This window comes from Chelon labrosus (genome assembly GCF_963514085.1).
Source record: "Chelon labrosus genome assembly, chromosome: 14".
Lineage (NCBI taxonomy): Eukaryota > Metazoa > Chordata > Actinopteri > Mugiliformes > Mugilidae > Chelon > Chelon labrosus.
In genome coordinates this window covers 17,047,109-17,074,955 of record NC_140347.1, presented here as the reverse complement: position 1 = coordinate 17,074,955, position 27,847 = coordinate 17,047,109, and the positions used below count along the sequence as shown (strand labels likewise).

The 27,847-nt window shown below is 41.7% G+C and overlaps 1 protein-coding gene across 1 annotated transcript; it reads right to left on the bottom strand.

The window, feature by feature from the left end:
* Nucleotides 1-27,847, bottom strand: LOC311499844 (laminin subunit alpha-2-like; the record flags this gene model as incomplete). The annotated part of the gene is made up of 8 exons (XM_084560983.1): nt 1-271; nt 2,446-2,563; nt 5,218-5,307; nt 5,661-5,840; nt 9,347-9,537; nt 10,665-10,716; nt 25,695-25,807; nt 27,709-27,847. The coding sequence occupies 8 exons, from the start codon at nt 27,845-27,847 to the stop codon at nt 3-5; spliced, it is 1,152 nt and encodes a 383-aa protein (XP_084417109.1). The 3' UTR covers nt 1-2.

Below are 27,847 nucleotides of genomic sequence, written 5' to 3'. Positions count from 1 at the left end.
ACTCACCTGAATAAATGAAAGAAAGAAGGCAGGCATTTCTCAAACAGTTGAATTTCCTGTAAGGTGCATGTATTCATGTACGCACGGCATACCTCAGTAGGTCTGTAGTATCCAGAAATGCAGCTCTGGCAGTTAATGCCAGCTGTGTTGTCGCGGCAGTCAATGCAGACTCCGCCCCCTCTGAATTGACCATGGACGTCCTGGCTGAGTGATAGGTCTGCTACTGTCTGATTAAAGTAGCACTCCTCTGCCTTGCCGTGGCAGTTACACTCTGAAAACACACACATGGAGAAGTTGGTGGGCTTGCGGTTCTTTATTTGATGGGATTTGTTGAGTCCTGCCTTCTCCGTCAAAATACCATATGGTATTATATGCAGCCGGGGGGCCGCTTCTTTAATCCCTTTACTTCTTCTGCTCAGAAGTTGTTTAGAAAAAACAACCTACCCTGCTTTTTTAGACAGTGCCGTGAGGTTAACACGCCAAGTATGAGCATGGTGTTATCTGCAGGGTTCCAGAAGAAAATGAAGGTCTTCCTATTCACTCAGCTTGTCTCGCCGTTTTTTAATAAAGTTTGCTAGATTTACTAAAATTCACAAGTTAGACATAGGTGTTGTCCTTCGCAATTTCCAAGAAGAAGCTTGGACGAGAACTTTTGTGGATCTTCTTGTATCTAGAGCTTTACTTCATGGCTCAGTTCTTGAGCGTTTCACAAGGTATTTTCTTGATTTGAGAGAGAACGCCGTTTTAGACTCATGCAGCGTGATTGTGAACATCATTTAAGAAGGTATTGCGTGATAAGGATCATACCACAGGTATCAGCTGTACAAGTTGTGAATGTGTTCAGAAAGCAACACCGTACCTTTGAGCTTCATTCTGGAGGTAACACGTTGTTTCACACTGTAAAGTGCATGATAAGGTCTATAATATTACTATAAAACGTAGTATGCACGGTGGCCTAACAGGAAGAAGGTTCTAGCTTCAAGCCCGCCGGCCAACTTGGGCTTCTCTATGTGGAGTTTGCATGTTCTCCCTGTGCCTGCGTGGGTCTTCTCCCACTTAATGTGCAAAGGCTTGCATGTTAGGCTAATTGCTGATTCCACATTGGCCGTAGGTGTGCACGTGAGTACGAATGGTTGTTTGTCTTTCTATGTTAGACTGGCATCCCGTCCAAGGTGAGCTCTGCCTCTCATCCAATGACAGCTGGGATAAAGTCCATCACCCCTGCCACCCTCTAAGGATAAGCAGCAATAGATAACGGATGGATGGAATATTTTACTTCGCCAGAACGAGTTGGACGGACCCCCCACCCACCAACTGTTAATCCACATAAACAGTGTCCACAGCTGTGTTTTCTGGAATGAGATAAATGGAAAATCTGGTTCTAAGGCCTGGCCCCTCGCAGTGGATGAGTGTAACCAAGTACATTTACTAAAGGACTGTGCTTATGTACCAATGTGATGTAATCTCAGCGGGAAATATTGTACTTTTCTTTTCACTACATTTATCTGATAACTTTAGTCCATCCATCCATCCATCCATCTACCCATTATCTAGGACAGTTTATGATTGACCGTAATGATTTAATCAATAATAGAGTAATTTATTTGTTTTACTGAATGAATAAGTACATTTTCAGGATAATACATAATTCTATAATTTCCAGTGAAGGACATTTCAGTTTAACATTGTGTTTTTACAGTGTGGTGCAAGTAGTTCCCGGTAAAATGTGAATACTTCCACTGCAGAGTTGACACTGCTTTCCTATAACACGTGTAATGCTGCTGGGATTCTGGGATGACTTCTAGATAAAGTCCTCCCTCGATGCTTCACTTCAGGTTGAGGTTTCTGCCTTTTACACTTTTTACACAGACGGTTAGCCAGGTTGAATTATCCTGCCGTATTCACAACTTCACCCTCAGTTAATTGTTACGTACAAGGGCACTCGGGTCAAACCCAGAATGGGTTGAATCTGTCATGGTTGGTTCTTTTACTATTGTTACAGTCGGGCCCTTTTGTCTCCTCAGTCACGTTGTGTCAGTGTCAAGGCGGCAGAAGCCGTTATCAGGGTCGCTAGGACTACAGAGCTTTTCAGAAGGTGTAACCTACATGGAAATAAAACGGAGATTACACGTTGTAACCTTAGTTTTATGATGACAGGTGGGAGCCTCTAACCCTCATCTCTCTGCTGCTCCATAGTTGATGAAGGTTAATGGATGCAAAGGTGACTTTTGATGGCTGTATCCAAGACTGATTCTGACTGGATGGTGAGAATGGAAATTTCGGTGCGTCTTAAGCTCAGTTATAGATGTGTTGTAGGCATGTTATATGCATACAATGACATGCGTTACAATAAAGAACATTTGCAATAAGGAAAACTTGAGAAATTTTGTTTTTGGTAAAGATGAAATAGGATGTGGATGAACAGATTATTTTTTTTTTTCTTACCCTCGCAGACATGTCGAGTGAGGAAGGTTCCTGCCATCCAGGGCTGCTGGTGGTAACCCGGGCAACAACGATCACAGCTCTCCCCGCATGTGTTGTGTTCACATTCGCAGCTAAACTTCTACATATGCACAGACAAACACAACATCCACACACAAACATAAGAAGAAAATTACACATTAACAGCGCTGCTCTTACACAGACGTGAGCTCTTCAGATCAATGGATCTTCTGCGAGCTGTGGAGAAAAAAAAAACGTGGCAACAATCTGAGTCATGGACACATATGAGTTCCACTGTCGCCACTTCTTCTCCACAGTCTGTTGGGTTCCTAGTGAATAAAATAATTAAATGTCAGAGCTTAGTTTGGCACTACTTTATATGAATCCCACACATAATTAGGAGCCTGTACTGCACTATTAACCACATGTTTGTTTATTGGACTACAGAAAAATATCCCCAACCAGCTTGTTTCAACCTTGCCATGCATTTCCATTTGTTCATCCAAAGTCAGGCCATGATGAAAACAGGTGAAGGATAGTATTCCAGACATCCCATGAGGAATCCCAAAGCTTTCAGAGAATGCTGGGTTAACCATGGGATCTCCTCTCGGCTTGCAGTGCCTGGTAAACCTCAGAGGGAAAGGCTGGAGCAGCAGCTCTACACCGAGCTCCCTCTGGATCTCTGAGCTCCTAAGGCTGAGGCAAGCCACGCTTCTTGGAAAACTTACACCGATCAGGCTTAACATTAAACACTTTCCTAATATTGTGTAGGTCTCCCTAACAGTTCTGACTCATTAGAGAATGGACATGGGCCTTCTGAGGGTGTCCTGTGCTGTCTGGCATGTTGTTAGTGGGGGCCTTTGGGTCCTATGGGTTGAGGGGAGGGGCCTCTGTGGATCATCCCACAGATACTTGATCAGTTTGGGATCTAGAGAATCTGGGGGCCAGGTCAACACCTTGTTAACCGTTATTGTGTGTGTGTCTGTGTCAGGCTGCATCCTGCTGGGGATGGCTGCTGCCATCAAGGAGTGTCATTGCTATGGGGTGGTGGTGCCTGGCCTGGTCTAGGTGAGTGCTACATGTCTAAGTAACTAATGAATGCCAGGTCCAAAAGTTTCCCAGCAGGAAACTCAATTGTCACAAGATGGTCGATGTTATTCACTTCTTTCAGTGGTTTTAATGTTGTGGCTGATCGGCGTATTTCAGGTGCTTGTATCCATTATTTCAGTCATTACACAAAGTTCATGACCTGAGGAGAGGGTTGCAACGAAGTGCATTAGTCCCAACGTTGCACCATTCATCTCTCGCTCTATTTTACCGCCACCAGTGGCGTTTGCAACCATCTTTATGACGTAATTAAAGTGGCAGTAGTTTTTAGGGAGTGTGTAATCTCCTAATTAGAAAGCATTTGTGAACTCTGTGGTCCTTGCCATGTGTAACTGCAACTACAGTAATAATGCTGCCAGGGTGTACTCACACACCTTGAGAAAAGCAGGCTGGCTACTTGTTAAATGTCCAAAATATCAAGCAACTCTACACTGATTTATGCATTTATACAATGCTCTAGTTTATGAGTACATATTGAGTGCCATAAATAATACGTAATAGCTATATTCTATAGGCGGTTAAGAAAATTACCTTTGTTGTGTACCACCATGTGGCACTAAAGCATTCACAGAGCTGCTAACAGGTAATTATGAACATGCATGGCCCATTGAAAGTCTATCAAACAACAATGCACTCAACGGAGAGCCAGTTGCTATGAAAGAAACTGGCACACTTTTCAGATCGTCAGTTACTCGCAAATGGGTTCAGTGTTACTCTCCCGGGAGAGAAATAAATTCAAAACGAAACACAGTCAAAGCAGAATGTAGCAGGGTAGTTGCCAACTCTGAGGTTCAGTAATTCAATTTAGGACTTTCTGTAAATGGGTTGATGTGGTGAGAGTGCCAGATTTAAGTGAGAGGAGAGTAGTACAATAGCGCAGCGAGAGCCGTGTTTTGGATTTGTTGGCACGGGCGAATTTTCCCCTTTTATCCGAGCCTCGGCGCTGCAGCTCTAGCTCGGGGCTGCCTTTAGTGCTGAGCGTGCAGCTGAGCAAATGTTCGGTAGACGATCATCAACAAATCATCTCGCGGGTCTCCACCTCTTCTGCTGCTTTCTGTACTTCTGCCCAGGACTTTACTGCGCTCACTGCTTGAACTGGCATCAGGGCAAAGGAGCTAATCGTCTCCGGGGGAACACGGGGCAACAAAATCACCGGTAGATACTTTAAAATGCAGTTAATGTAGTACATTTAGGCTTGACACGCTGTATAAATACCCCTTTAATGTGGCCTTTAGAGAACACACACACACACAAAAAAAAAGAAGACACTGGATCTCTTTGCACACCAGTGACATCACTTATTGCCACTGACATCATCACCGAGGGACCAGACACCGGTGTCACATCTGAGTTTGAGCCCTCGACTGAGCCTCAGGACATGTAAAGGACACAAGTCCGTGCATGTGTGTGTGTGTGTGCGGCGTGGCACGAATCAGGGAGAGAGAGATCAGGTGTCTGGTATCAAACGCGCCTCTGTTTGAAGTGACACGAGAGACGACGCTTCGCTGTGTCACCTGTGTCCCCTGCGGACGCGCACACACATAGACAGAAAGTTTGATATAAGGAGATAGATAAAAAAAAGCCGATGCCTGAGGGTTCTCTTTGCTCTACAGAAGGGAGCTCCATTACCCGGATGGTATTTTTAACTGAGAACAGAGAGTATGTTACCTTTGTATAAGTGTTGAGTGGACAGGCTTTGGCGTGGCCGTAACAGATACACATCCCTCCGACTGAGATGTCCTTAATGGAATAGTAGTACTGAAGAGAGAGGCAAAAGAAGTTATAATGGCCGCGCCGGCATTAATGAGCAACATGGCAGATTAAGAGGCATTATTAGAACAAGATTCTGCACTCAAGAGTCCACTTCATTAAAGCATGTCACGACTAAAAGAATATATCTAGTGTTTATGGAAGGTCATTCTCCAGGAAAATGTGCAGGAATACACTGATAAATAAAATGATGACAGTACAAGGGTTGCGATGAATAAAATCTAATCTAAAATGTAGTACCCTAATCTTAACTTGATGTTATTTTCTATTTTCCTACAGGATCTCTATATTTTCTATAAACGAAAAAAGGACGCGTCCGTGCACACTCGTCCGAGCCTCACCCGTCTCGTCACGATGGGATCGACATCTCTGGGGTCGTGCAGGGTCAGAGTCATGAGGTCGGCGTTGAGCGTCCTGATTCGCTGGAACACCAGCCTGATGTAGCGGGCGGAGGTGAAGTTCAGCAGGGTCGGGGAGGGGTCGTCCGCACTGGGTCGGCCATTGATCAGAGACGTGTGGATCTATAGGCGGAGTGACAGTTACATGTTACAGCTGAGGTGAAGTCCTGCCAAGACGGACACTCAAGGTGATATCTGAGTCGCTCGCCGTCGAACAGAGAAGAGGTGAGACACAATTAAGTATCATGTTTAATTTGATGATGATAATACATGTTCTAAAATGCAATTTGTCTAATTACACAGCTATTACTCTAAAATTAGAGTGTGGAACAGAAAAAATGTAGGTAGCCGACAGCTCTTAACAAATAATCTGCGCGTTAAAATTATGACAATATTACAAATTCAGCGTGTGTTAGGAACATATTCAATTTGGATTTAGTGAATTAGAACCTTCAAAGTGAAGCATTTGTGTTTTAGACATATTCGACATGCCTGTTTTACTGTCCGTCTTGTGCCTGTGCACCAACCAAGTAGCCAACAGCTCATGGATGGCAGGTATGTCCAAAAAAAAAAAAAAAACTTATTTCAAGTAAGAAGCGTTGGCAGGTTTTTCCAGAAAAATGGTTGATGAAATGGAACAGGTTGTGTTTGCTTATGGTGGAAAACTTTGAAAAAATCTTTCTGAATGTGAACTGCATTATTAATTGAATATTCACCTTGAGTGGCCAAATAAACAGCTCAGTAGAAGTATTGTTTTTTATTTATTTATTTTTAAAAAATAACTTCAAAATCAGAAATGACATACACTTGGTACAAGTGTCTCAGAAGATTCTCAATCATCAGGGTCACGGTATACCCAAACCAAATCTAAAACAAAGCCAGGTGGACTTTGGTTTGATTTGGTGAAGACATTTCACCACTCATCCAAGTGTCTTCTTCAGTTCTAACTGACTGGCAGGTAGAGATACTCACATGACTAAGGCCTGTTGACAGCCCACTATTCACCCGAATATGAAGATGTTACTCAGAATAACCTGGGAGGTATCTTCTTTGCACGGATAGTCGTGCGAGTTTCAGGTGGACACCACCCACGGATATCATGCCGTGAAAACTCAGACTCCCCTACAGTCAGTTAGAAGTAAAGAGGCCACTCGAATGAGCGGTAAATCAACTTTAAGTAACTTCAGACTAGCCCAACGTTTGCCTCATCTTAGATGTAGCGAAAGTAGTGTTGCTACACTGTACAATGAGCAGCACATAATGCCTGGGAGTGGAAACTTGTGGAAAAAAAGGTGATGCTTATTAGCACTAATGAAACACAGGGAAATTCTAAACCCCAAGACCTTCCACAAACACAGCTTTAAGAAAAAGAATCCATGGATAAAAACTTTCAGTAACAAGTGACTTCCTCTTTACCTTTTCGGCATCAGACATCTACACTGATACATCTGCATCTATTATTCTTCAGCAAAGCTTAATATTAACATATTTACATACAACCACAGATGTTTAAATCCCCTCGTCCCTCCTGGGTGTTTGACTCACTGCACAGGGTGATGCATGAGGAGACTCAGAAGTCTGTTTTCCAATGCTCGTGCTGGAAGTGGAAAGTTTCCCCCAGCTCATTTAAAAACTTTAGGTGTGTAACTGCGGGGAATAATTTCTAACATCTCAATTTGCCTGGATTCAATCTCGGCCCAACGGGCGACGTGCGCGCACGGTGTGATTTGGAAAACCTACAGCCTGCACAGAGCGTGCGTGTTTTCTGCGACTCGTTCGGATGCAGGAGACGCGGACGTCTCCAGTAATCGAGCTTTTGATGTGGAAAATACACAATAGCAGAGATGGAAAGGCATTTGAAACATTTCTAACCTTGTTCTGGAAAAGAAGCATCAGTTTCTATTCTGTATCACCAATAATCAACAAGCGGCCACATAATAATGAGTGTGAGGCTCTGTCTGCCTGTCTGACTGTCCATCTGTCTGTCTCACTAATGTGGCCAAAAGCAACATTTGGCATCTGTAAAAAAAAAAAAAAAAAAAAAAAGTAAACAAATGAAAAAAAGCCTTAGTGACTGTGTGTGTGCATGAGTGTCAATGGGGTACACTCCATGGGTGTAAGCTGCACACTTGGAAATAACCGAGGAGCTGGTTGTGTACGTGTGCGATGCTGGTGTCTGTGTGTGTGTGTGTGTGTGTGTGTGTGTGTGTGTGTGTGTGTGACGAGTGGTGGTGGGGTGACATTGCGAATGTGTGTGCGATGCTGTGACACATCGCCTACGACTCATTATGGTTTCACTGTGATCAGACGGCTGGGGAGCTGTCAACCCCACACACACACACACACACACACACACACACACACACACACACACACACACACACACATTCAGACACCTCTGTCGTTACTTGCAGCTCTTGACATCTCCCAGCTCGCACCCCCTCTAGCGCTCCCCCGCAGGACACAAGCACATACAGTGCAAACACACATCGAGCAAGTGAACACACGCGCACACACACACACACCAGCACCCGAGCATCCACACATCCAGGCACAGGCAACTACAATTAGAGTCCTGTGTGGGGGATGTAAATGTGTGATCAGTTTGTTTATGAGTGTGTGTGCGTTCTGCACTCCTCATTCTCTTCATTAACGTCAGTTATAGCAGTCTTGCCCCGCTGCTCTTAGTGGATGCAATCACACAAACCTGATCAAAGCAACGTGTGCGTGCACACTGCTGATTCAAATTATATTATACTATAACAGTTGAGCGCATTCACCTGAACATCACGAGTCCACCTGATCTCTCTCTTTCCCAGATCGTCCCATACGTCTCAAAGCCACAGATTCACAGATTCAGCCTTTGTCCTGCCAGCCTTACTTATGATCTCTGACTGCTTTGGATTTTTCCCTTGCTTGCCTGCTTCCTACAGTCAAGGCATGAGCAGACTTTAGAGTTTGGCTAAAACCAACTCTGACTTAATCCTACTCACTTCTCTAAAGCTGGCCTCAGACTACAGATTGTCTTCTCCCTAATCTCGAACTAGCATACATTACAAGATTTGTGCTCAACACTTTAGATTACTGTGCCAGATCAAGGAACTCTGAATGTGCCCTCCGCATGATCTGTCAATGACATGTATAAAACATAATAAAGAAAACAGAGACTGCAGGGTAACCACTTGTTGTAAATCTACTTGGCAAGGTGCAAGCTTGTTTGGCAACCACCAATCAACCACCAATGGTTAAAGTGCCATCTACGGTAGCATGCTAGCCATCTTTAGCCTAGAGGGCTAACAATATTTACCCTTACTTGGCAAAATGTAGACATGACAACAGTCTCACACTACCAGATAATCAGGTCCAAACCTCGGTTCCTAGCAAGAAAATCCAGGAAACCCATCCAACCTGCATCCATCCAGCCCCATCCCTAAATTCAGACTAGCTTGACACAATTAAGGTTGACCAATTTCAATCCAACCAACAACACCCAACCAGATTTGACAGCCCTGCATCTTGACCACAGTCAAAACAACCAACAGACACAATCCAATCAACCCGAAACGAATCCCAACTAAACAAGAGATTATTAGATTACTACACTAGAGTTCATTAACTTCCAATGTTACCTCTCCATTCTCCAGTGGGTGAATCTTGGAGTAGAACGACGTGCAGATGACTTCATCATCTCTGGTGTAGGACGGAGGCCCAGTCCGTGGATATATGTTGAACCTTGTCAGGCACTCGGTGTCTGTGATAGCGTAGTACTGCCAGGGTTCAAAGGTCACGCCGTCTATTGAGCGCTCCAAGATCCAATTACCTGTGGGCAAAGATATTGGTAAAGAAAGTGATGATGAAAGGCTTCAAATGCGTGATGTGGCGATCAATAAAAAATATTCTCATGGAGATCCAAGCCTCTGTTCAGGTCACACTGCTTAATATACATAGAAAATTGACAGAACATTCAATTCCATATTCTTCAAGTGTGGACCAAGTTTTTATAATTCAGTGCTTTGACTGACTGAATGCAAAGTAAAGGGAGTCCAGTTGATGTAAATGAAAATAAGCGTATTAGATGGCACAAAGGAAAGTGCGTATGGACAGCAACCAAGGTGACCTATCAACATATGCAGCCTTTTCTGTTAGAGCTAATAAAAACAACAACAAAGTAGCATCACCAGCTAATAAGTTATGAAGTCTTTACTTGAAGACTATAGTACAGAGGGGTACAAGGGGCTGATAGAGAGTTTTACCCCATTCAAATCAATTTTATTTGTATATATATTCATTAATTTATTCATCTTCTGTAATCAATTGTCCTGTGAAGGGTCGCGGGGGGTGCTGGAGCCTATCCCAGCTGTCACTGGGCGAGAGGCGAGGTACAACCTGGACAGGTCGCCAGTCTATCACGGGGCTAACACAGAGAGACAGACAACCATTCACACTCACATACACACCTAAAGCCAATTTAGAACCACAAAATAATTGCTCATACTCTTACGGGCTGTATTTCTTACGGGTCATTGTTCCTCCCTGACATGAGGGATCAATCTGACAACTGGTTTTCTAGTTTACTTTTGACTAAACCTTGCTTATTTAAAAGCCACTTCCTGTCTTCTGCCTTTACTGAAACTGTGTTTATGTGCATCTACTCATATAATGAGGGCAAAAGGTGCTTGTTTAGAGAGAAACACAGCAACATTTTTTTTTTGCATTCAGTAAGCTATCATTTTACCATGTGCACATGGTAATCTTTCAATTAACACCGATTCGTCACAGGGAGGATAATTTGCTCAAAAAGCCGCAATTATTGTATTTATCCGTTTAATCGACAAATGCGGAAAATACGTCTCCAACCCGCACTTTAATCACTAAGTTAATGCATCATGTCAACACCCGAAACATCACGTGGCTGTCTAAATACAAATTGTACAGTGGAACACATACCTGGGCGAGGTGAGTTGGCGGCCTTTATGATTACATAGGCGATCTGGAAAACCTGGAAAATACACACAGAAGAAAAAAAACAAAAACAATTAGTGTTTTACTGATCACACAGGTTTTTAACATCACTAAAGCACCTTCCACATATAAAACGCCCTCATTTGGCATTCAGTTAGTGGATGTTCCATGTCCTGGTTGCCTCATGTCTCTGATGGAAACAAGTAGAACATTAAAATATTGGTAGCGTATTGATGGAGCTAGATCTTCTTGCTGTGAACGCTCTCTGTTTGAAGAGCAACACTGCTGCTCCAACTGGGTTCACCGAAACATTCCAAGGCCACTAATAGTGTGGTGAATTTGGAGGTAGGAACCAAAGTCGTGGACTAGGTTTTCTTGCCCTAAATGTCTGGGCAGCTCAGGGTTTGGGTCGTACAGTATGCCAACCAGCTCCCTGCTGGTCAGCGCCTCCATTGAATCACCTAAAAGCTGATATTAGCTCAACTTGGTACTGGCCCATTGGAAAAACTACAGAATGTGTCACTATATACAACAGTTTCCTGCGTTTATATTCATTTATATTACACATACATACACATTTTTTTATATTTGATCACCAAGGCAAGTATGTAGATGTACACAGACAGACATAGGGAAAGGAATGACCAACAGATAGACAGGTGGAAAGTGTAGATATAGATGCAACCATTAGATGTAGGTCAAATGCTGACTCCCTGTCTCCCCTGTCTCTCTTCAACTCTTACTCTATCCTTTTCTCTCTCTCTCTGCATCCCTTTCTTCTCATGATGTGGGAAGCAGTGTCACATTGCAGCAATTAGAATAGGGAGAAAGCTACCGTGTGTGTGTGGGTGTGCGTGGGTGTGTGCGTGTGAGTCTGTGTGAGAAAGTGTCTTTTAGGTAACCTTATAGCAGTCATTCAAACCCCCTACAAAGAGTCACTGTTACCTGTATTCACACTGGCGACGGGATGGTGTGTGCATGACTGAGAGTAAGAGAGCTTTCAACGGCAGCTTGTAAGATAGTGACAACTTTGGGACAGCTCGGCAGCTCCAGCAGCTAAACATAGATCAACAGAGCTAACTAATGCAGTGCATGTGTGTGTGTGCAGGGTTGCCGCGTGTCATATTCCCAGTTTTGATCAGATGCGGATCAGACGAGAGACTTTTTCTTTCTTTTTTTTTTTTTTTCTTTTGCCTCTAAAGTGCAACGCAGCATCAACAAATAAACACACACCAACAACTGTCCTGCACAAAATCACACAGCTGGAAAATAAAAGTTTATCTTGTATTCTTGACATTTAATGTCGCAGAGGTACGTTTATGGCGAGCCCGAGTCTGTATAAAATTTAATTGGCTAGAGACTCGTTTCATAAGGATTTTCCAAATTTATTTATTTTTTATTTTATGTACTGCAAGATCTACAAGCTCAAAGTAGCTGGGTGTCTGCAAGTTTCATCAGGTTTTTCGAGACCTTGTTATTTTCTCTTACAATGTAGCAAACACAATGTTCTCAGTGGGTAAAGTGCAAAGTAAACCTATAGAGAAACTGCAACATCTCAAAATGATTTGCAAAATACAGTATTTTTAGTATGGAGTAGGGCTGTACTGGTGCATCAACATAATCAGTGACATTAATTACATACATTTGTTGATCTTTGTGGAATAAGTTGCACTGTTTGCATTCATCCACAACCATGGCTGCTCCCACTGGTAGGCATGCAAAAAATTTGACTTAACCAAAAGTCTCTTTATCCAAAAAAAAAGTATTTTAACTGGGACCTAATGAAATGCTGCTCTGCATGCTTTGTAAAACAGAAACAGCCTACCACAGGTGCACAACTGCTATGCACAAGCATCTTGACCACAGACTGTATAAAAAATGGATGACGTGACTCCACTTCCTTCCACTGGCCAAACTGACGCTAGAATTCCAGAGATATGGGCGGTGCCATCATGCAAGTTTGACACTGTTCTTATTTATTCGTTTTTTCCTACTGCCTGCGTGACAGCCTCACAGAGCGGTTGTTATGATGTCACATCCTCTTTCTATGTTGTCAAATGACTCACTAAAACGAACACTAAAAGTGAAAAATTAACACTTGAACATACATCAACATTGTATTAACTACCTGAAATGACAGAAACCACCCCCAAGTTTATTTGACTTTAGTGTTTTAGTTTGGCCCAAGTCCCATCCACACACGAAGGAGGGGGGGGGCTTATGACCTATACTGCAGACAGACACCAGGGGGAGCTCCACATGATTTGGCTCCAGACGAGGTGTCCTATCTTCCATCTTTATATACAGTCTAATCTCAGCAGTGAACATCATGGGGATTTTCATTCATAGACATCATGCTTAAATAGTTATCCTGAGAAATTGTTCGAATAAAAGGTGGAAGGATTTGACCATTAACAAATTAACTGTAAAAAATTACTGGTAGATGGAGTGAAAGAGTTGTAGCTTTAATATAGCATTACCACCGTTCAACCGTTCAAGTCGTGTGTTCTGGTCATCTCCTTCAGAGTACCAAATCAAAGCCCTTCCCTTTTTGGAGCCAAGTATTATGACTAAGTGATTTATATGATTTTATTAGTGTAATAATACTTCAAAATCTTCATCAGTGACAAGTGTCTTTAGCCCTTTAAGCCTTTAAGTGGCCGTGTCTTTGATTGACAGCTCACAAGTTGAGCTAATAGCAAGCCAGTTGCAGACAACATTAGACGTGTAATTTGTTGGAGGTGATTTTGAAGAATGATAATCACACCATGTAGCATCTACACTGTTTTAAATTGTTCAATGTGCTACGGCTGATTAGCGAGTCAACTATCCAGCAAATTAGGGTTAACGGTGCCTTGTTCCCCAGTGGACGTTTGTTTGACAGCAACTGTTCAGAAAGGCAGAAAGTGTAACAAGGAGGAGATGTGAGCTATCCGTTAGTGTCATTAACAAGTTCTAACAAAAAAAGTGACATCAAAAGTTCACGATAAAATAGTTTGAGTGGCTACATGCAAATATGTTCTTAATTCAAATAATCTGAATCCCGACAGATTAATTAAAATCAAAATAAAAAAGTACCAAACATAGTTTTTCTTCTTTCTGCTACTGCTTTTATCTCAAAGGAGGACACAGCGTATCCGCTTGTTCATGTTTAGTTGAGATTCAAAGTGTTCAAGTTAAGGAGTGAAACAATTACTGACTATGTTTTTCCCCTGATAAAGCGCCTTATCTGTGCTTTGTTTCTGTGATTTTAAAATAAACTACTGGCTCAGTTTTCTTCAGGCGGAAGAGTTGAGATTTGAGGGGAGTGGAGGAAAATCATTTACAGTCGATAAAGTTACATGGCTGCATACAGTATATCCCCTGACCATAGACAACATAAAAATGGGTGGCGGAACAGCTCCTCAAAAGTGAAGCCAAAGCAAGCAGAGCTCCCCCTGGTGTCTGGCTGCGGTATAGGTCATAGGCTCCATCCGGTCCATATTAGTGGATGGGACTTGGCCCAAATTAAAACATGAAAGTACACGTCAAATATTTATTTTTAAGGATTGTTTTAACATCAGTTTGGCCAATGGAAGGAAGTGGGGACGCATTGTCCATATTTATATACAGTCTATGCTCCAGACATGTATTTTATTAAATCACGACCAAAAACCATACAAATCAATGTTCATTTCCACATAGTTCTCAAGCATGTCATTGCTGCCATCGTACATGCTTGACAGGAAAAAGTCATGATGTGCCAGGGAACGGCTTTTGGCGGATATTTGAGCCAAACAGCCAAATGAGCACTTAAAATGTTGATTCAACGATCAATCAGTCCGTCTGAGCCCTTTTTCTCATACGGTTGGGTTGCCTACAATTAAATAGACTGTGAAGAATCCATTTTGTCTCAGTGCGATTAGGAAACATGGCGACAGTGGTTTTACTGAGCAGCTGGTGTTTACGGGCAGTTCACATGGAACGGTGTTGAAATTTCTCTGGCCTGAAAAGCTGGCATCCAGCTCTGACTCCAGTTAGTGGCCCAGTCAATTTTAGCACGCAAAAGAACAAGAGACAGGTCAGAGACAGAGTTGGACAAGATCACAATGGCACACAATGAATTAAAACCCCTAAATTGTAAAGCTGTGTTCGGGAAGTAAGACATAAACACAATTATCATTCAGACGCACAGGTGGATATGTCGTCAGAGTGACGGAACTGGTATGTAGACTCGTTAAAATTTACTGTCACTTCAAATGAGAATGTGTTAACATCTCACTGGAGTAATAAAGTAGCTGTTGGCCCAGTTTTAATAGTGTGAATCATCCAGCACCCCTGACTGCCAAACTAAGTGCAGGCAAACAAGCAGCAGATATTCAGTGGAGCCTTTCACTCGTCCCATTGCAGAATCTTTTCCACTGTGCTGCCACAAAAATAAAAACAATTTGGGAAGATATTCTGAAGTGTTTGGAATGACTGTCCCTTGACAGTTCAGCAGCAAATACATTAGAAGATTTCAATATTTGGGCAATTTACAGACAGAAAGATTTGTCACATGGGTTACACAGATCAGTCATAACATTATGACCAGCTTCCTAATATTGTGTAGGTCTCCCTTAAGCCCCCGAAACAGTTGTGACTCATTAGAGAATGGATATGGGCCTTCTGAGGGTGTCCTGTGGTGTCTGGTAACAGAATGCTGTTAGTGGGGGGCCTTTGGGTCCTGTGGGTTGAGGGGAGGGGCCTCTGTGAATCATCCCACAGATACTTGATCAGTTTGGGATCTAGTGAATTTGGAGGCCAGGTCAACACCTTGTGCTGTTCTTCATGCTTTATGTGTTGTCATGTGTTGCTGGGGGTGGCTGCTGCCATCAAGGAGTGTCATTGCTATGGCCTGGCCTGGTCTGGTCTAGGTGGGTGCTACATGTCTAAGTAACATCCACATGAATGCCAGGTCCAAAAGTTTTCAAGCACAACATTGAATTGTCAAAAGATGGTCAATGTTATTCCCGTCAGTGCTCATAATGTTGTGGCTGACTGGTGTTTAAAAACATTGGTCATGGGATAAAACAGAGGAATCGCCTTTTGTGTAGTAGCCATCTGATTCCCACTTTCTTTAATTCTGCCTTTCTGTCTAAACTGCCCACAAAAAAACGTTCCCACAAAAAATAAACTGCATATACTCACCAACACGCTCACAGACTGGGTCGTAATTTGGCCTTAAGCTTTTAAATAGGCTTTAGTCTACACAAAACACCAGATGCTGCAATCCCTCCCACATTCTTGCAGTGGCCTGAGTTACTGTCAAACAATAAAACCGCATTATATTTAAGTTTTACTGGGTCCAGCAGATGTTTAATTTATGTTCTCCCGGTTATGAATACAGATTTCTTTTTTTTTCTGGCGCAATTTTTATGTTTGATGGCTTACTTACATAATGAAGAGCGAAGAAAAGGAAGCGCGTTCCTTCAGTTTGATGTATGTTTCTAAAGGTCATTTACAGAAAGACCCATGTGACTAATAAGATGGATATGAAGCAGGTATGAGAACTGGAGGGTCCCAGACCTAAACATCTGCATCACATCTTTCAAAACACACACGTTTCCTTCTGATTCAACTGACTACAGCTGAGTTAAGACCATCAATCACGTTGCATCACACACTTAAGGATAAACATCTCTGATATTCTTCTCTCTAATGTCAACACTGTAGACACTACATGACTTGAAAATAACAGTACAACACCCATCATAGGACATTATTTGGATTATGATGCCAGATCAGGAGGCTTTGTTTGGAACATTTCATAGCAGATATTAACAAAACTGACAGTGCAGCGCAACCGCCCCCTGTAAATGTACTGAAGTATGCTCCAGTCCAGCAGGTGGCAGCAATAAAGCTGAAAGCTGGTTTGCCAACCGCCAATCTAACCAGAAGAAGCTGCACTGATACTTTGGAATATTTTGCAGTGAACAGTACACAGTGGCTTAAATAAGTGTGTTTTAGAAAATGTTTGGGGACAAACACAGTTGTCAACACAGTTGTTCATTCTCCAGCCAGAACTAGTAGCACTAATTACTGATGGGAGGTCCAGCTCTTTTCAAAAAACGCCTTCAGAAAATTCGTCTCTTACGGCTCCCAAATGGCTCTTCATTTAGTATCACTCAAGAGAACAAATCAAATAAATAAAGGCCAAAGTCTTAGCATCATGACACTTTAGATAAAAGTCTTTAGTGCAGATGCCACAGCTTGCATGTCCAGTTCATTTCTTCACTTTTTACTGACGCGCTTGCATTCAAACCCGGTAACTGGCAACTAATGTTAGCCTAGAGGGCTAGAATGTTGTCATGGCTTGACAACATCGTCGGCTGCTCAGTCTAATTTCTGTCATTGGTTATTGCAAACGTACTGACATGATCAAATATGTTTAATGCATCTACAAACCAATCAGGAGCTTGAAGAGCGGAACAGCAATGTGGGCCGAACCTCACTACCGACCAAAGCCTGGGCTGGATTTCTCAGTCAGAAGGAGGGACAAATTTGATCATATAGAGCATTATACAATCATTTGCATGTCTGTGTGTGACTAAACAAGTCCTTGGGAAATTCAAGGCAGCAATTCCGCATGTGGCGACCACGAGCATATGGACGCTTCGCGTGTCGAGGTATTTCAGTGTTGTCGATAAAAGCAATTTGACGGGCAGCCTCTTTCAGGGCCCGGATCACCAGGTTTTCCTCCCCTCCTCTTAGAGCAGAGTGTCTGCATGATTTGACCACTGTCCATCAATCATAGGGAATGGTGCATTTCCATAAAAAAAATGAAATTTCAAACATCATTGCAATGGCAGGGCAGGTTTAATCTGTTGTGGTAAAATAGTACTAATACATGTTCGGCTAATTTCTGAATCTATGTGCAGTTTTAATATGGAATGACTGAAGAATCAACCTAATAAGCTTTAACCTGTACAAAAAAGAGACTTAAAAATAACCAGAGGGTCAAAACATTTTCTCAAACATCTCTGCAAAGGACTTTTAGTGTATCGCCATGTCAAATGCATCTCCACGCACGACTACAATTTAAGAATTCATCTAAAAATGATGAAGAAAAACTAAGATAATACACAGACATCAACTGTCTCTTTCACACTCACGGCGGCTCAAGCGGACCCTCAGCTCCCGCTCTCTCTCATTATTTAGTCATTCTGTCCGGAGAGGCTCAACAATAACAAGAGAGGAAATGAGAGTGGTGGTGTCACAGGCGATAACACACACACACACACACACACAGTCATTTTCTGAGTGAGATGACTGTGGTCGCAGGGGAAATTCAGTGCACCGGAGGGTAAATAGCTTTCTGTTGGTCTGATTGAGCCTCACATGCACATATACACAAAATGGCCACTGAAGCGCAGACATGTTCACAGACACATTCACAGACATTAATGACATTAATATCATTTAATATACTATATTAGGATCAACATTACTGGACATTGCTTTCCCCCAAAACACAGAAATGATTTTATGATGACATGCAAGCGTGGTATGTGACGTTAGCTCCTAGCCAGAAAGCTAAAACAACCTAGCTGGTGGAGGATGCAAGAGTAGTATAGTGTAGTGTAGTGTAGTATAGTATAGTATAGTATAGTATAGTATAGTATAGTATAGTATAGTATAGTATAGTATAGTATAGTATAGTATAGTATAGTATAGTATAGTATCCATCTATCTTTTCCAGCGCACTCAACACCACCCAGCCCCTGCTGCTGAGGGACAAGCTAATACAGATGGGAGTGGACTCACAACTCACTTCCTGGATAGCGGACTATCTCACTGGGGGACCTCAGTATGTCAGGTTGAGGAACTGCAAGTCCAGGACCATCGTCAACAGAACTGGAGCACTACAGGGGAGACTGTGCTCTCACCTGTCCTATTCACCATGTACTCCTCAGACTTCAAGTACAACACAGAGTCATGTCATATGCAGAAGTTCTCAGATGACACTGCAATTGTGGGGTGTATCGGGGATGGACAAGAGCAGGAGTACCATCAACGGGGAGTGTGTAGGGGTGGTTCAGACCTAGAAGTACCTGGGTCTACAGCTGGATCACAAACTGGGCTGGTCAGCGAACATAGACTCAGTATACAAAAAAGGTCAGAGCCGTCGCTATTTCCTCAGGTGGCTAAGGTTGTTTAATATCTGCTGGAAGCTGCTGGACATGTTCTACCAGACTATCGTTGCCTGGCCAAAAAAAAAAAAGTTGCCCCCAAAAAAGGTCACACACTGAAATATTTAGTTGGACCTCCTTTAGCTTTGATTACAGCACGCATTCGCTGTGGCATTGTTTCTATAAGCTTCTGCAATGTCACCAGATTTATTTCCATCCAGTGTTGCATTCATTTTTCACCAAGATCTTGTTTTGATGATGGGAGAGTCTGACCACTGCTCAAAGCCTTCTCCAGCACATCCCAAAGATTCTCAATGGGGTTAAGATCTGGACTCTGTGGTGGCCAATCCATGTGTGAAAATGATGTCTTATGCTTCCTGAACCACTCTTTTACAATTTTAGCCCAATGAATCCTGGCATTGTCATCTTGGAATATGCCCGTGCCATCAGGGAAGAAAAAAAATCCATTGATGGAATAACCTGGTCATTCAGTATATTCAGGTAGTCAGCTGACCAACTGCAACAACCCCAGATCATAGCACTGCCCCCATAGGCTTGTATAGTAGGAACTAGGCATGATGGGTGCATCACTTCATCTGCCTCTCTGGACTCATCAGACCACATGACCTTCTTCCATTGCTCCAGAGTCCAATCTTTATGCTCCCTAGCAAACTGAAGCCTTTTTTTTTTACAGTTAGTACCAAGCCTGGTTTTCTTAAGGCTACACAGCTGTTTAGTCCCAATCCCTTGAGTTCCCTTCACATTGTACGTGTGGAAATGATCTTACTTTCTTGATTAAACATAGCCCTGAGTTCTAAGTGATCACCGATCACAGTCAATCAGGATTTTTTCCGGCCACATTTCTTCCTTGAGGACGATTGTTCTCCACTATCCTTCCAGTTTTAAATAATGCGTTGGACAGCTCTTAACCCAATTTTAGTAGTTTCTGCAATCACCTTAGAAGTTTTCTCTGCATCTTTTTCACGACCGCGGGATGTGTATTTTGACATGGTTGTTTAAGAAATGAGAATCTACTCATGCATCAGTTGGGGTTAAATAATTTGTCGTACCTATTTTCTTAGTGAAATCCAGGTGGCGACTTTTTCTTTGGCCAGGCAGTGTATATGCACATCCAAACCCAAAATGCACAAGTGCTGGGACAAAAAGAGCAAAGCACAAATGGCTTGCACACTGACAGCAAGGCTCCAATTTTGACTTATTTACTGCCCCAAAATACTAGTGACATTCTGAGCGCAAGAGCTCTTCATCGGACCATCCGGTTGCACAATGTGTACGCAATAAATCAGTCAAAATTGGAGCCCTGTAGTATGCAAGCTGTGTGTGTTCATTGCACTTTTTCAGGCCCAGCACCTGTGCATTTGTGGTTGGGTATGAGTGCAATTTTGTAGAACTAAACACAGGCACTTTGGCTAAGCCACAGGAACTGGATTTGAGGGAAGGGAAAAGGAAGAATCTTACAAATTAGAAGAGATGTTACCCACTTGTGGGAGTGAATTGAACAAATAACTGAGTCACTTGATATGTAATTTAAATTTCAGTCATAATACTACCCTTAAATGTGTAGTTGTATATATAAAATGAAAAGGAACATAACACAATGCTCAATATGTCAAACCTGGCCGTTGCCTTAACCCTCAGGAATCAGCTTAAATTGACTACCCTCGAGTCATTAAGGACAAAAAAATTTCTGCATAAATCTCTTAAACCACTTCAGAAGTCGGTTAAGTTTTTAATAGCAGTTTTTTTGGAAGTGGATATTTTAATCCTTATTGACTAAAGAGGGTAGTGCATTTTTTTCACAGTGTTCTGTTGGCTTAATAGAATTATTATTTTTTTTAATTCCAGATGAAGGGGAAAAATTTGCCCAAATGGACAAAAATGTCCCTAATGATGCATGAGGGTCATCGGCTCATGAAGGTTTGCGATCATTCACAATGCATCTCTATCAACTTCCTGATTGAGCACAAGAACAAAATATCAGGTACGTGTCAGTGAGTAAGATTAAACAGGAAGACGCATTCATTGGCTGCACCACGCCAGAGGCAGATGTGAAAACACACGTGTGTGTATGTGTGTGTGTTTGTCAGACCATTTCAGACTGAATATTTATTCAGCAGCCGTGCCACCGTGGTGAAAGGTCTGATTGATGGGCCTGGAGGCATTAACATGTCAAGATGGCTGCTGCTCGACTTCCTGCCCAGATGTATAATTACAATCTCCATGCTCACCTCCAGTTCTGCCTCTTACTATTTTTCTATTCTCTCTGTGCCTCTAAATTCAATTACACGTGAATAATAGGAGTCCGACTTCAAATATTCAGACATTGCATTAGCATTCTGATCTTACCCGGTTTATTTTGGTATTGCTTAACCTTGCGCATTAACAAAATCATTCCGTTGCACCCAACGATCATTCATGTCTCGACTTTAATTATAATAAATAAATACTAAAGAGAAAAAGATTTGAAGAAAAAGATTAGAATAGACTTTTTGAATCATTTAAGACGATGCACTTTCGCAGATATAGCAAGTTGCTATAAAAAATGTTTTGTGTAAAGGATTTCCCCACGTTCATTTTGAATAATTTTACATTTTTGTTGCTGTAAGTGGTTGGTGGTAACGCGGCTGTTTGCAGATTTTACAAGAGTGCCACTGGTTTCTATTTAGTGTCATCCTTGTCATTTTCTGGCAGCTCTTTCTGTTAGGAGTTTATTGCTTGCGTTGCTATAGTAATATTAGCATGTCCACCTATAGAAATAAAGTCAGCTAATGGGTGCTAGCTATACATGAAATGAGACATAATGTACTGCTTTTACATGACTGTCAAAAAGGAAACTCTCTGCAACAGAATCTGAAGACATTATACTGTACCTTGTAATTCAAATATGTCTGCTTCTTTCTTTTGTTAGCATTAGAATAATGGCACAAAAACAAAGGATTGGGCTTCAGTCCATTAATACTTTGTTCCCTTCTCTTCTCACCATTAATTCCCAAAAGAAAACATAATTAGATGGGAACCTAGAATCCAAGAGCCACGGTCATATCCAATGCATAACCATTCTGATTTTACAGTTATCTTGTTTTGTTTATCTGGATGTGATTTGATAGCTAGCTATTTTAAAGATGTTGCTGTTATTTGTTGCTTTTTTGATTTAATCTTAGTGGATATAGTGACAGTCATAGCAGCAAACTACGTATTTATTTCAATGAATACATAGTCAAGTCAAGTCAAGTCACGTTTATTTATATAGCACACTTAAACGCAATGTAATTGACCCAAGGTTAAGGTTTCTATGCTAGATCAGTGTGCATTAATGCAAAACATGTTTTGACAGAAATATTGCTGAAAACAAATATATTAACTGTATTTGTTCATATAAAATAAGTTAAAAATAACTTCCCGTTAATTGCAATTTTTCTCCTAATAATCTTCATCTTAGTACTTTATTTTATCAGCTATTCTAGGAAGGCTGTTTTTCCTGTTTTGATAAATTTGAAGCCATCTTTGTAATGGGTTGTGGAGGGAGCCAGCAGAGATGGGAGAGTGACGAAGATCTTGACCCAGATTTCAATCTCACAATGTTCCAGCAGAAAGGTATGAACCTTGGTCCATCGAGACCCCAAAACAAAATGGATTGGATTTAACAAAATATTAAAAATAGAAGTTTCAATCCCAAAATCTTCTTTCATCGATTGCATAGATGCTTATTATTTCATCGTATTTTTCTAGAAAACTGGTGTATTTAATACTCATTTAACATTATGCTTCTTTTTTTTTTAACCTTTGGAGCAATTTTTGTATGGCTTTGTTTAATGAACTCTCGTGACTTCTATGTAATTACAATCTGGCACACAAATCTGATTAATCATTCTTCTTCTAGACTAAACTAAATGCCCTTAATCATCCAGTGCCAGCACACAGCCCCGCAATCACAAAGAGTCCTGGCAAACCTTTCCGAGTCAAAAGATGAAAACTCCTGTTTAAGGAGTGACATGATTGCCTATGAAATGACTGAGAGTAAAATTGGTTTAGCCAATTCCAGAACTGCTGAAACAATGGTGGGCAGCTTAATTCCTTGGGTGGTCCTTCTACAGAGTCGTACAGTTCACTTTTAAACAGTCTTTGATCGCTCTAACTGTACGGAGTATACAATCCTATTGGACGCCACCATGACAACTGGCAGCCTGGCATGAAAATGTAGGAAGACGGTGGCTGTAGGAGCAACATTCTGACAGTCAAGTGGCAGAAAGACTCTTTCAGAGTACTGCAGGACGTAGACGGTGTAACTTACGCATGTAGCCTACACCGGCGCGAGCCATTTATACTTGTGCCACCCAAGCGTTAGTCAGCTTTGTCTTCTTTGCCAGTCGAATTAATTTTTGTTTCTACTTCCTGCTTCACTGAAACTTTTGCAAAAATTTTGCTGAAGACAAGTCATACAAATGTTTGTATTTCGGAACCTCCTCAGTTGCTCGATGGTGTTCCATCTTTATTGATCCAAAGCAATCAATTCGAAAATTGCGAAGATGGAGAAGCAGCAGGAAATACTAAAGCAGAAAGATGCAACTGCCAAACAGACCAATCACAGGTCTCGCGGTCTGCATCAGCGTGACGCGTAGTTACATTTCTGGGGAGGTGCACGTCAGGCTAGGGTCCGCGTAGGGTCTGGACTTAAGGCATGGCTATGGTATTAAATTGATGCAGAGGTATAAACCATGCATAAGTGTTAGAAATGACCATGACGGACTGAGCACCAGACAGCTGACTGTATCTGAACAAGGTGATGGTCAATACAGTCTTAGAACAAAGTCAAAAAGCAAAAGGAGAAAACTTGTTGACAAAAAAATGGGCATTTAAGAGGGTAAAACCTGGCATCGATCATTGTTAGGAAAAAGATAAACTCAACAACCAAGCCCAGTCCGAGTCAGCAGTTCTCCTCCCAAGCTGAACAGAGCTGAGTCAAACCCTGCTGTCCCTTGTTGAGTTGTAGGACCGTTAGCCAGAACCTCCTTTAGGCTCACCAAAAGTCTTGCTCCACACAAATAAATAGTTTGATTGGGAACTTTGTGTCAATTCTTCAAGTGTATGAGTGGGTCATATGTATAGTATATGTGCTAGGCCTCTCCTTGGTCCCCCACAGTTGTCCAAGAATAGAGAACCTCTCTCCAAATTACCTCTCCACAGGCTACTGCTATTTATCCAATGAGTAAAGGTGTCCAGAAGTCAGAATCTTTTATGATACCAGTTAATGCAAACAGTAATTATTAGCCAAGTGTTTTCATTTCCATTTTCCCTTTGTTTTCATTCCTTCCAATGAATGAAAATGCACCACATTCATTATACAAAGGAGTCAGTCTTGTTTTAAAAAATGCAGACTTAACAGCGCTATGGTAACTGCATCAGTTTCAGGATGTTTGATACACACACACGAGGCTAAACTAACTAAATCCACATTATTTGATGTGGTTAAATGAACAATTAAAGGAGGTCTGTCTCTTCAAAGAGAATGGAGGCTGTAGTCAGGGTTGATTCATGGCAGCTACAATGGATTCCAATAATGACGAGTCAATATTAACATCCTGTCCGACCATTATTAATCCAAGCCAGCCGCAACTGTCATTCTGTGAAAGGAGACTTTGCACAGCCCCTCTTGGAAGCCATCAGGGAGTGACAGTTTAATACTGAGAAGACAAATTCTGAGTGCAGCATCAGTTTGAGGTTAGGTCAGGCCGTCGGAGATTGGACATACAAAACAGAGCCACTGAAACAGAGATGATAGGGTCTGATTTCTACACAGGATGTGTATTAATTTATTCTAAAAGCTGCTGGTTGGAGTTTAACGTTGGGCAGTAACACACTGATCAGTAATGCTTTACATTGGTTGGCAGAAAAAGTAGTGTAAATGATTAATTAGAATTAGAAATTCAGTGATTACATTACAGTTACTAATCCCAGTAACACTAGGTCAACTTGACAATTATTGCCAACTACAGTGAGTAGCGCCTTTATGAGAATCAGGTGTGCATTATTTCTAATCTCATCTGTTTGTTAAGAGGGCTTTTACATTTGCACCATATACGTACCATATAAGTACACCAATCAGGCAAAACATTATGACCACCTTCCTAATATTGTGTAGGTCTCCCTTGTGCCTCCAACAGTTGTGACTCTTCAGAGAATGGACATGGTCCTTCTGAGGGTGTCCTGTGGTGTCTGGCAACACAATGTTGTTAGTGGGGGGCCTTTGGGTCCTATGGGTTGAGGGGAGGGGCCTCTGTGGATCATCCCACAGATACTTGATCAGTTTGGGATCTAGTGAATTTGGAGGCCAGGTCAACACCTTGTGCTGTGCGTCATGCTTTGCAATTGTTCCTAGACTGTTTTTTTTTGTGGTTTTTTTTGGCTGGGGATCAAGGAGTGTCATTGCTATGGGGTGGGGGTGCCTGGTCTGGTCTAGGTGGGTGCTACATGTCTAAGTAACATCCACACGAATGTCAGGCTCAAAGTTTCCCAGCAGAACATTGAGTCGTCACAAGATGGTCAATGTTAGTTACTTCTTCTGTCAGTGGTCATAATGTTGTGGCTGATTGGTGTATAGAATCATAGAATCAGCGCAACTGAATCATCATGTCAGTCCGAAGCGCCTTTGTTTTACGCTTGACATTAGATGGTCAGTAAATGAGTCCAAAATGGACTTGGGTTGACAATCTGGTAATGGTCAGTAGCTTATTGACTGAAGGATTTGGTCATTTAAAGGCACATTTGATAAAACTAAGCTGTGTAACAGCAACATAAAACATAACATAACACTCCTCCCAACCTCTGCGCTGTGTGTATTTCGTACCTGTTTCAAGTCCAGTGTGATTGTCACATAGTGATACTCCATCCCTTTGCTAATGGAGGGACTCTGCCACCAACGATTGGTTCCATCTATGGCGTACTGTATGGGATGATGCTCTGAACACATCCAAAAACACAGAAAGAGAGAGGGGGCAGGTTGTCTTTTAAAAGAAATCAATTTAAATCTAAAAGTCATATTCATCATGAATACAGCATTTTTCAAAAAGTGACAAAATGTACTTCTGCTCTCTGGTATTTCAATCCTTCAAGGCCAAATATGTAAGGCACATTTTTTTTCCACCTTGTAAAATAATGAGTGGCAGATTTTCTTTCCATTTTCAAACGATTTCATTTCACTTTTGTATAAAAAAAATAAAATAATAATAATAATAAATTTAAAAAATGTCTCCGCATTTGCACATCTACTTCTGGGTGCTGTTACTACGCTACACAAGAGCTTTAATGGAGCAGGCAGATAAAACTCATGGTTAGTTTATTTTATAGAAAAGGTCACCATGGAGAGCTTGTATGTACGCTGTGTGTTTGCGCAAGATTGTTAAGATGATGTGATGTTTCAGCTTCTTTGACACCTGTCAGTCAGCTGGCAACTTATGCATGACATTTGTGTTTAAAAACCATGACAACTATTTGTAGAAAAATAAAAAAGCTATACATTTAGTATGATTCCTGTCTCTTTCTTACACGGTTCCTCTTTTTATTCTCTTCTGGCATTGAAGGAGGATTCAGAATACAGAATAAATAATGTCCAACATACTTCTATTCCATCTATAAATCTGTCACTGCTATCACTTACCTAGCAGTTAACCAGTAAATTCATTTGATGGCTTTTTTAACTAACCTGTATACTTTTAATTAAAACGATTTGTGTACCATAAATACTAGGGCCAGGGTGAAATAGCTTGGCTCTTTTTTTAATCACTTACTGGTGTGTGTATTTTAATATAGCAGGCCATGTTACATTTATATCTCATTAATTTAATTAGCAAAAAAAGAAAACTTGGGGTTTTTATGTCCGGATCATTCTTTGGCCTGGATATGACAAGACTCCGTTAAGTCTGAAATACTCCACATATCCTTCTGTAGAAGAACGTATTTGTCATTTTCTTCACATTTTCTTGGTAAAATTGTGCCGAATTTCTGTCCCCAACAGCCGGGTTAGCTGCACCCTGTGCTAACTATCGCTTGTGTCCAGCTAAACCGACAAATGTAGCAATGATATTGTTGTCTCATCAAACTCTTACTGGCGCTAGTCAGAACCCTGTTGGCTGATTTTCAGGAAATGTAGGATGTTGGACCATCAGTGGAACAAGTCAGTCAGAAACCGCTCTCTGATTAACAGTTGAGCATAGCGGGTAAAATGTAAACCAACCAAAGGCCAGCTCAAACGATGGTTTGCAGCTCTTATTAGCTTCCGAGCTAACTGTGGCACTTCATGCAGGCACAGAAATCACGTGTCAACTGGCCGTTAGCCTTTGTGGTGCGTTCAAGTGCCCCTACAAACGGGTGACATTACAGTCGGCCTTGATTGCTGGTAACTCTTCGATGTCGGTTTGGTGTCTCTTTACCGTAAGAATGCAATCAGGCCTCCATCCAACTTTTCTAAAATGTCAAATGTCTATTTTCCTTTAACAGTTCTGTCAATTTCTCAATTATACCCTAACAGACTGATATATCTAATTAAGTGTTTTCTTTTACTAACTAATCACTGGATACTGGTTAATTGCTGCTTCACTGACTAATCAGTTTCCTGTCTGAGCGGCCGATTGAATTATTGATCTATTATGAAAGTCTGCTTGACTGAATGATGATTGCAGGTTACTCTTGTATTGTCACCTTGTCAGGTAGCGACTGATTCCTCAGTTCATTCTTTAAATATCCTTTCAGACAAAATGATTTGTTAACATGTGGCCAATCATGCTCTAATTAGCTAATCTAGCACGATTAATTGTTGTTATCACCGAGGCTATAAGTGTTGTGTGGATGCAAATTTTTCTTACCTAATTGTTTTAGACTGTTTTGGTCGCAGATGCGACACTGGGCGTTTCTCACAGGCTGACCTGGGACATGCTCCACCAGCTTACAAAACATTTCTGGTTCCCGTGAACCGCAGGTAGCATTGGCTGATATATCCGCCAT